Source organism: Macadamia integrifolia, chromosome 2 (genome assembly GCF_013358625.1).
Source record: "Macadamia integrifolia cultivar HAES 741 chromosome 2, SCU_Mint_v3, whole genome shotgun sequence".
NCBI lineage: Eukaryota > Viridiplantae > Streptophyta > Magnoliopsida > Proteales > Proteaceae > Macadamia > Macadamia integrifolia.
In genome coordinates this window covers 10,274,924-10,284,580 of record NC_056558.1, presented here as the reverse complement: position 1 = coordinate 10,284,580, position 9,657 = coordinate 10,274,924, and the positions used below count along the sequence as shown (strand labels likewise).

The window sequence follows — 9,657 nt, the reverse complement described above, 5'->3', positions numbered from 1 at the left end:
CTGTAACACCCCATGTACTGGCATAACCCCCCCCCCCCCCCCATAGACCTTTTTCTGCCACTTCATAGCTCACTTGTGGGTGACCCAATCACCACTCCCATGTGAACTATAGATTTATTCCTCATGAATGTGGAGTAGATGGCTAAATCAGATTTAGTTGAATGGCTCTCCTTCTGTAATTCGTTGATCACGGTTGTTAGGAAGGTTGCCAGAGAGGCTCGAGGTTACAGGGAAATTGTCTTGAGAGAGCAGATTGATTGCAGAAGATGGAGGAGGGAATGCAAGACCCCTTAAGAAAATGATGTCAATAGAGCCGCGGCCATCTAATATTTTAATTGTGTTTGTATATGTTTCCTTAGGTACAAGACCTAGCTATTAAATTCTCCGAATTAAATGCGAATAATTCAGTCGAACAGAATTTTACGAATAATTCTATCCGAATCCGAATCAAATAAAAAATTTTGAAAAATTCTCGAATTTTATAGATTTTTTAAAATTCATGAATAATTCGGCGGAACCAAATTTTATCCGAATTATAGCCGAATTTTATCTCAAAAAAAAAAAATTATCTTTAATAAATCAATAGGCCTTTAGAAAATAGTGTGATTATTATGCATTTATTATCCTAATGTTACTTTTCTTCTTTTTTTAACAAAAACTATCAAAACTTATCTTTCTTGAGGTAATCTCTCACACTTCTATAAGAAAAGAAAATAATAATAATAATAATAATAATAATAATAATAATAATAATAATATTTCACCCCATTTTGGTTTGACTAAGTCTTACAATCATTACTCTCTCTCTTTTTAGTCTTTAAGATAAACATGCATGGTGGGTGATGTGAGTCTAGTTGAATTTGTTCTCAATCCCTCCTCTCATTCTCTCTTTCTTTGATTCAATTATTTGAGTAACAAGAAATGAGTTTAGAAAAAAAAAATTTTTTTTGATTAGATATAATATTTTTATCTTAAATTTAAAATTTTAATTTTTATATCATTTGTATGTTACGTACATATATATGATAATTGATAGCTAATATGAAACAAGTATTGCAAATATTAAAAATAACATCTGAATTTTTTGTCCGCTTTTTATTTTTATAAACGAATAATTCCCGAATCTGAATCAGAACTCGAATTTTATTATCTCCATTTTTTTACCGATATTTTGACTGAATTGTTAAATTAATGAAATGAATTAATCCGAATAATTCCTAAATCCGAATTTAATAACTCGTAGTGCTAGCTTCCAAACATTGTACTTAAAGATTCATCTCAATTTAACCAATTAATCTTTCTTATCTGAGGACTCTTTTGTTCTTTGTTTGAAGATGATGAGACGTCAAAGGGATTTCTTACTTCCCAAACAAATCCTCCTACATCTATATATAAATGCTGGCTCATCCCGCAAGTACTGAATTGTTGAGTCATCACCAAAGATGGCGTAGAACCAATAGTTCATACTGCTTAGATACTATACGGATGCTTTTGCGGAGGGGATACCTGCACCATGCCCTTTTCAACCTTTGTTATCACATATTAGATCTCTTACCTGTATGTTTTCATGGCATTCCGATCACTTCTATATAATGCAATACACACTGACATTTGAATTCTTTCAGCTTGTTCTGATGAAGCCTCCTCTATAAGTTCTGATTATGAAGTCAATTCATACAGAAGCCAGAGCAGCAGCTTAAGTAGGAATATGTTCAGTTTAGTGGTTGTGACCTCCCAATATCATCTATTATGGTCTCCTAGTTAATCTACCCTCTTACTCCTAATGTGTCTTGCCTTCTTTGATTAATAGAATTAAGCCTTCGAATTCTGATAAACAATGATGATCAGTAAGAAGTACATTAAAAGGCCAACTCCATCAGAAATATTCCTTTACAATGATAGCAACTCCAGATAAACTCGCACTTGGTAAAACAATCATAAGAAGTGATCTGAGAAGTTCATGAGTGGCCATGTGATCACTTATTTGAAACATCTCAGAATGTCAACTGCAGAGTGGTCAAATTGAAATTTCTAATGTTAACTGGACAGTGCACAAAATGGCTTATCTCTGACTTGAGCTTGCTTTGATTTTGTTGAACATCAACTAGTGACTGCCTCAATGAGGCTAATGTCTATCATTCTTTGTTTCCATGAAAATGTTTCTTTCAAGCTTGAGATGACAAACAGTATTTCGCAACCATAAAGAACAAAAAGCCTCACAGTTCTCAATTAGCTAGAATTTGAGTCTGAGGAGAACAAGTAATTAAGCAATGTGAGACAAATATACAAATTCAGCTGGTAAACATCACTGCAGAATGTTTTGCATCAAGAAAAAAATGAAAATAAGAATTAGTTAATGACTGATATATTAATATTATCATAGAATTAGCAAAATTATGGATTTAGTTGAATATTAGAACCTGAACAAGCTAACCACCTATTTTCAGAAAAACATGATATGAAATTACGCACTGTATGTCAATTCACATAGAACTAGTAGGACGAAACCCACTAGAAAATGGTACTCATCAAACTGTTAATGCTTCTCTAGGTGAAATTTTACACTAATTTTCAGAAAAAACATTTTCCAATACTTCCACAATAACACAAACAAAGCCAAGATACCAAATCAACAGGTTCCAATACTTAGTTTTCCCCAATAAACAAAGGCTATCTCACAAAGCTTAAAGGTAATAATATGCCAGTATCTATAAGTTTATAAAGCAATTTAAACTAAACCAAGCACACAATTGATTAACAATGAGAAAAGATTAAAGCAACCAAGGAAAATTAGATCGCAATGCTCATTCATTCTCACCAAAAGAGAAGACCTTGTACCAAAGGCAAATCTCCAACTATAGCACCAGAAATCCAAGACACTTATGTTATGCACAAGATGAACATTGAAAAATAGGACACAACATAAGTAATGAAATTTACAGTAGGTGAAAGCAATGGGCTGAGAAAAGTGTCAAGACTATTTCCAATGTGAAGGAAAATTTACAAGATCTTCAAGACTATTCTTCACCTTTATGACAAGAGAAAAGTGTGCTCTGGAAAGCATGGGCTGAGAACCACAAAGGATAAGTATAAGCATTCTTCACAGAATACATCTCCTTCCAAACTCTGCTATTTCTGTGGTATAACAAGATCTGTTTCTGAGTCGCCATTAACATGAATTCCTCGGTCTGACTAATCGGGAAAACACTGGCCACAAGTCCTTTTATACATCTGAGACTCACTTTGTCCACCATACACCATTCCTCTCTCTCATAGTTCTTCAAAACCCATATACTCATCCAAGCTTCTGAAATCTGAATTACAGACAAGGAACCACCCAACTCCAACAAATGAACTCTACTTCCACCCTCACCTTGACCGATTACTTCAGCTGGCAATGGGATCTTCCCCCATAACTCATTATCCAAATCAAGCACAAGGATATACAAGCAGCTGGACGTCAACCAGTGGAGAGACCCACTAGCGAATACAACTTGGTTCTTGTTCATATGAGTGAATTCATCAGATCTTGAAGAAACAGATCTCCTCCATGTGTTGGTCTCCGAATCAAAAACAAGGCTGATGAAAGAATCAAGCGGCCTACGTCCGAAAGGACGGTAAAAACCAGCTAAGACGACGTTAAATTTCATGGTGGTTACATTAAACGCCAAACCTACAAGGGTAGCTTCATCGTCAGGATGGAACCGAGTCATGGGCCTTTCTCTGGTCCTGGGGAGAAGCTTGTACTCTCGAGTCATTGGATTGCAGACGTAATATACACCCTTATTGGGTATGCTAGCGCAACACAATAATCCATTACAAGAAGCTCTAACTTTCACTCTATCATTCAAGAAATCCAGAGAAAACTCGGAGACACCCATTAGTCTATCTACACAGATAAAACTGGATTTGGTATAGAAGGATTTAATTACCTCTACCAACACCATCGGGTTCTTGGATGACACTTCATTGTAGATTTGAATAAAGTACTTGCTAGAGAGCAATCTGCACCAAGACTTACAAACAGACTTGCATCGGAATAGGGATTTAATGGGTAATCTCGCAAGAATTTGAAGAATAACTTCTTCCGGAAGGAACCCCTTTTCTATTTCAGACGAACTCATGATTCATTCGCAAAAGAAACACCAGAGATATCTCAAAAGGGTGCCTGAGTTCAACTCACCTGGTGAAGAATCTCGGGTGGGATTTCCAATTTTTGCGTTCTAAAGCAAAGGACCCTCTCAGATGAGAGTTGTAACGCCCACCATCAATGGAGGAGAAAGAAGCTCCATAAGACATTAACAGCTCCGAAGAGCAAAAATTCTCCACCGAAAAACCGAGCAATCTAGATTATAGAATTGAAAAGTAAAACCTACCCAGATCGTTATCTAGGTATCTTCATACCATGCATCCTTCTGTGGGGGGGGGGGGTGGTGTAAAGGATAGGAAACGAGGAATTGCTGGTTTAGTCAAACGAACATCAGTTATGCTAAGAACGAAACAGACGAGTGAAGCGGAAGAAAGAACCGCATCAGATGCCATTCCTCTTCGCGAGACATATTTAATTCCGTATTATACCCCTCAAGATAGGCGCGTATCGGTCGGTTTTGTCCCTTTTTTTTAGAAAGTATAATTTTTCACTATTTTATCCCTCAAACCATACAGACAATCGTAGATCGATCTCAATCAATACCAAAATCTGGTCAGGGAATCGATCTCAGTTGATACCAATTTGATACAATCAATACAATACCAATACATAAAACAAGGCTCAAGGCTCATCCCCGACAAATTTATGGGTTTTTTTGGTCTGCGATGAGATCACCACTGGTTATGAGACTATTGTGTCAACATGAGGACCAATCAAGAGAGGTGTGCAGGCATCCAACCAGAGGCAGGTGATCTCTGAAGTTGTGTTTTACCTAGAAAAGCGGAGAATTATACAATAGATTCCAAATTGGAGGCCACAATTGGGTCGACATCACTTGATCTCTAGAATCAATCAAAGGGGCCTGTAAAACATGATGGATTGATGATTTGAATAGAATAGTAAGTTAAGGTGAAAGTTCTACCTCTATTGATGCTTTCAGGTGAATTCATATTGGCCCATGTGCTTATGTAAGCGTTACACGGCCTTTCCCGGGACAGGTGTGATTCAGACGAGTCATTTCTATCTTTATCCGTTGAAGTGGGACAACAAGGGTATTTATGTCAAACAGGTGGGGAGATTCTTCAGAATGATCTTCCCCCGTTGGATTCAAGGAAAATGCTTCCAAATGCTACAATTAAATCCTTTAAAGCCACCTATTGAAGATTCCGTACATAAATGTGATAATCTTATGAATATATCGGATGCCCTATTAGAAGGGCAACAGACCGATAAGTCATTTGATGACTCCCCGAATGTGTTGGGCATCTATTACTTGCCAGCATGGTTTGAGGACTCGGTATTGAAACTGGCCTATCGGTATTGATTCTTGCACAGACCAAGGGTAAAAACGTCGCACAGACTAAGGGTAAAAACGTAAAATGGGCAGTACCGCAATCTAAATCATGACCTATAGCATGAACTTAATAGGCTGTTCGGTTCGCTAAATCAATTGGCGCATGCATTGATTCTAGACATAATTTCATCGAAAGATTTTTCATGAAATAATTATCCTAACAGATAAGATTCCTCTATATAGAGCAAAAAGACAAAGTGATCCTAGAGCTGAGGTGATCTACGGAGGCGTGCCCAAGTCCTCCCAGCCCTAGAAACAATCTCTTATCCCTGGGCTCTGCGGAGAGGAAAAACTGTTTGGTTACCCTGATGTTGTGATTTGGGCCTTTTACTTGGGTTCATCCTGAATCAGATTTACACTTCCACAGACAGATTTACCCCATAATTACTAAACCAAACACACCCTAAAACATTTTTGCCAGAGTATTTACTATCAAACCGAAGTAAAACAGTGTCCCCTTCATGTCATAATCTAAGTACTATTGAGAGAAGTGAAGTTTGCTAGTCCATCTAGAATTCCTTTCCAAATCCCAACTTCAGACTTCCATGTCTGGCTGCAAGCTTTCAAGCCAAAGAAGAAACAAATGGAAAAGCTGAAATATTACACTCATTTGTATCCCCTGCCTCATTCACACATTCTGTCCATATTCTAACCACCCTAACAGAAAATTTTGTGCCACAATCAAAAGGAAATTTCTGATTTGAACTCTATGCTAGAACAAAAATACTTCCTCATGGAAGAAAGAAGTAACATCACAAAATTAGATCAGTTAGAAGGAAGTAAACAATGAACCTAGATACTGTCTGGAGATCAATGAAACAGTAAAGCAATCATAGTTGGAGAATTGTAAGTGTTTTGCACATAAATTTCCCATGTGAATGAAGCACATTACAAAGAATCTTCCCTTGTAGGAGACCAGTTTATCATAGTTACGGGTGCCTTCAATGTCAAGTTTGTGAACATGTTGAGGGGTTGGCAAGAGGAACCAAGGTAACTGCCAAATTCTATAGAAATTGTGAGACAATACATGAGGGGTCATAATTTCAAAAACCCATGACCAGGTATGCAGCAATGATATCCTAACAATCCAAACAGCCTAGAATCACCAGCGGTAAAGATGAGCCTGGAGATGGAGGAACAGATTGTGTCACAGACTCACAAGATGGAAGGTTGCCGTACAAAATTCCCATACTTCATCCACAATCACAAAGTTAAATCCTGACAAGGAGCCCAGCAAGCCAAATGTCAACACCCAAAGGAAGTTCTTGTAAGCAAAACACTGGTTCTTGTCAATAACAGGTTAAGATTGAAGTTGAACTGCTTGGAATGATCTCAGAGAATAAAGCAGATTCATACAATGCAAATGTAAGAGATTTTTAGAAGGATTGACTGTAAATATTGGTGGGCTGTGGAGGCGGTAGCATTTGAGGAATGCTATACTGCCACAATACCATATATGAAGCAAAGAAAATTAGAACTGAGAGTATGGAAGAATCATACCTGGGAAGCTCTAACCCATTCGCCACCAATCCAATCCTGATGATGCCTCAATTTAGAATGCTCAAACACCATTTCTTCTTTCGTGTTCCTGAAGTAGACCACGTACTTTGAATTGCCAAGAACTTTGGAGATTGCACCCACCCACCAAGAATCATTGTACCAAGCATCGACTTCTTCGAGACGTTTGAAACTATCATCCACCAGAATCTCAGGAGGAAGAGGCCTGATGTGCTGAGCATCCACCTCTTCTTTTAAGAGCTCAGTCCCATCATCCTCTGTGAAGAAGTGCTTATGCTCAACCAAGTGATTGTTCCCTACTCTTTTGACATAGGTTGCAACAAACCAAGCACCAACATAACCTTGGTCATCACTGCTGATCTCCACCTGTGCTCTCTCTTCAAACTTCACCTTCAACGTTGTTGAATGCTTTTTTGATGAACCCTTCTGTTTCAGCACATTACTTCCCTCTGGTTTCGACAAGACACTCTGCAACATGAGCCATTAAAAACTAAGTGAACATGAGAAACCAAGAGAAAGGAATAGGAAATGAGCATTTGATTTTAAGATTTCTAGTTACCTTGTCAAACTTCACCTTCGATTTTGATGAACGCGTTTTTGATGGACCCTCCGGTTTTAGCACATTACTCCCCTCTGGTTTCGACAAGACGTTCTGTAACATGAGACATTAGAAACTACAGGAACATGAGAACCCAAGAAAAAGGAACAAGAAATAAACATTTGATTTGAAGATCTCTGGTTCCCTTTTCAAACTGCACCTTCGACTTTGATGAACGCTTTTTTGATGAATGCTCCGGTTTTGGCACGTTACACTCCTCTGGTTCCGGTAAGACAGGCTGCAACATGAGCCATTAGAAACTAAGGACCATGAGAAACCAAGAAAATAACAGGAAATGAAGATTTCTAGGTTTAAGATTGCTAACCAGCCATCTTCAAAACGTCAAAAATTGTGCAGAAAACTGAACTTGAATCTATGACTAAATATGTATGCCATAAGCACTATTGCAACATGTTGGTCACAGGTTCAAAACTTGGAAACAGCCTCTTCTGCGAAGCAGGGGATAAGGCTGCATACACTTGCCCCTCCCAGACCTTGCAGTGGCGGGAGCCTCATGCATTGGGTTGCTCTTATTTTTATTTTTTATTTTTTATTTTTATTTATTTATTTATTTTAAACTAGAAAACCTGCATGTAAACATAATATACAAAAACTGAATAGCCTAACATTGTCCTTTTATTTTATTAATTGATTTGAAAAGAATGTGGCATCTGATTCTCTAGAGCTGTGTATGCTTTACTTGACTTGAATTTTATGCAAGCAAAGTGCAGCATGTATGTTAGACTTTAAACTTGTTGCACACGAGAAGTATGCAGAATTAGATAAATGCAAATAACACAACAGAAGACAGAGAATGCAATACCCAATAGAGGAAGAAATCCATGTGAAACCCAACAGTTGTAAACAGACAAGAAACAATGCTAAGAGTAAATATAATAACAGGTTAAAGTGAATCACATAATACAAGAAATGTCCCTTGAAATAACTTGAAGTCCATAGAAGATACCACTCACTAGAAGGCAACAGGAAAAAAAAACAGAGGAGAGAGATCTGAAACCCACGATCTAAATCGTTCTCGGTACATTTGGTTAGCCATCTCCTCTTGGACATGAGTACAGTAGAAGAGGGCTGAGAAATCTGCAAATAACTATATGAAAAATCAAAAGAAAAAAGCAATAATGAAGAGAAAGCAAACCCAATTCCTTCCAGTTATACTTCGTCAGACTGATCCACATCCTGCACTTGCTTGATTGATTAAGATAAACAAATGTGTTTCGATTCTCACAACCTAGGATTGCATATCCATCACAAAACAGTTTATCTTGATAATATGGCTACAGAAGAAGAGTTACATTTGGTAATTGAATAGGAAATGAAGAAATAAAAAGATTCAAGGGAAGAAAGGGAAAACAAAAAGGCAGGAACAGATAACCCAAGAAAGAAGACAAGAGGACCCCAGATAGAAAGAGACAGAGGAAGAAAGTAGGGGCAGTATACAAAGAAAAACCCAAAAAATAATCCGAAATCTAGTGCTCCGTACCTGGTCGACTTCTTCAAGAGCAGGATCCCAACCATCATCAACCCACTCACGACTGAGACGCAGGGCAGATGCATGGAAAATGTGTTGTTCCTTGCTACACTTGAAGTAAACAGAAAACCTATCGTTCCCATGAACCTTTGTGATCACTCCTTCCCACCACCCATCATCGTAAAAGGCATCGACCTCTTCATCCTTCTCGAATGTCCGATATACTTCACGAGGAGGTGCAGGCCTTACATTGACAACTTTAAGCCTCTCTTGCAACCGCTTCTTGCGTTTTCCTTCGGCCAGTAAAGTATGGAACTCAAGAAGTATCGTCTCGTCCCTTCCCGGCGCTCGGACGACGGTAGCCGTAAACCATGCACCCCTTAAGGCCGGGTCGTCGAAGAAAGCTTCGACCTCTGTTCCCTTGTCGAAAATCTCCCTCTCCATTTCGTCCTCTGCAACAAACCCACAAGAGACTTACAGAGTTGCTGCTTTCGAACGGGAGAAAAGGAGGTGATGTGATATTTATATAGGGAAAATGGGCTTGTCTA

The 9,657-nt window shown here is 38.2% G+C and overlaps 2 protein-coding genes across 2 annotated transcripts; both read right to left on the bottom strand.

Moving 5' to 3' along the window:
• Positions 1 to 2,790: 2,790 nt before the first annotated feature.
• On the bottom strand, positions 2,791 to 4,551 carry LOC122093969 (F-box protein At5g49610). The gene is made up of 2 exons (XM_042664540.1): positions 4,184 to 4,551; positions 2,791 to 4,005 (listed from the first exon to the last, which is right to left on the bottom strand). The coding sequence occupies exons 1-2, from the start codon at positions 4,297 to 4,299 to the stop codon at positions 3,018 to 3,020; spliced, it is 1,104 nt and encodes a 367-aa protein (XP_042520474.1). The 5' UTR covers positions 4,300 to 4,551; the 3' UTR covers positions 2,791 to 3,017.
• Positions 4,552 to 6,318: 1,767 nt separating this feature from the next.
• On the bottom strand, positions 6,319 to 9,654 carry LOC122058076 (protein AGENET DOMAIN (AGD)-CONTAINING P1). Its single transcript, XM_042620531.1, has 5 exons — positions 9,122 to 9,654; positions 7,781 to 7,858; positions 7,582 to 7,674; positions 7,005 to 7,490; positions 6,319 to 6,722 (listed from the first exon to the last, which is right to left on the bottom strand). The coding sequence occupies exons 1-5, from the start codon at positions 9,551 to 9,553 to the stop codon at positions 6,708 to 6,710; spliced, it is 1,104 nt and encodes a 367-aa protein (XP_042476465.1). The 5' UTR covers positions 9,554 to 9,654; the 3' UTR covers positions 6,319 to 6,707.
• Positions 9,655 to 9,657: the final 3 nt, after the last annotated feature.

What these genes read in the sequence shown, in the direction of transcription:
- LOC122058076 (XM_042620531.1), bottom strand. Translation starts at nt 9,553, where the DNA reads ATGGAGAGGGAGATTTTCGACAAGGGAACAGAGGTCGAAGCTTTCTTC. An exon ending in CTCTTGAAGAAGTCGACCAG is followed by an intron (nt 7,859 to 9,121) that starts GTACGGAGCACT and finishes CTCATGTTGCAG; the next exon opens with CCTGTCTTACCGGAACCAGA. An exon ending in AGCGTTCATCAAAGTCGAAG is followed by an intron (nt 7,675 to 7,780) that starts GTGCAGTTTGAA and finishes CTCATGTTACAG; the next exon opens with AACGTCTTGTCGAAACCAGA.
- LOC122093969 (XM_042664540.1), bottom strand. Translation starts at nt 4,299, where the DNA reads ATGTCTTATGGAGCTTCTTTCTCCTCCATTGATGGTGGGCGTTACAAC. An exon ending in CACCCGAGATTCTTCACCAG is followed by an intron (nt 4,006 to 4,183) that starts GTGAGTTGAACT and finishes GTCTTGGTGCAG; the next exon opens with ATTGCTCTCTAGCAAGTACT.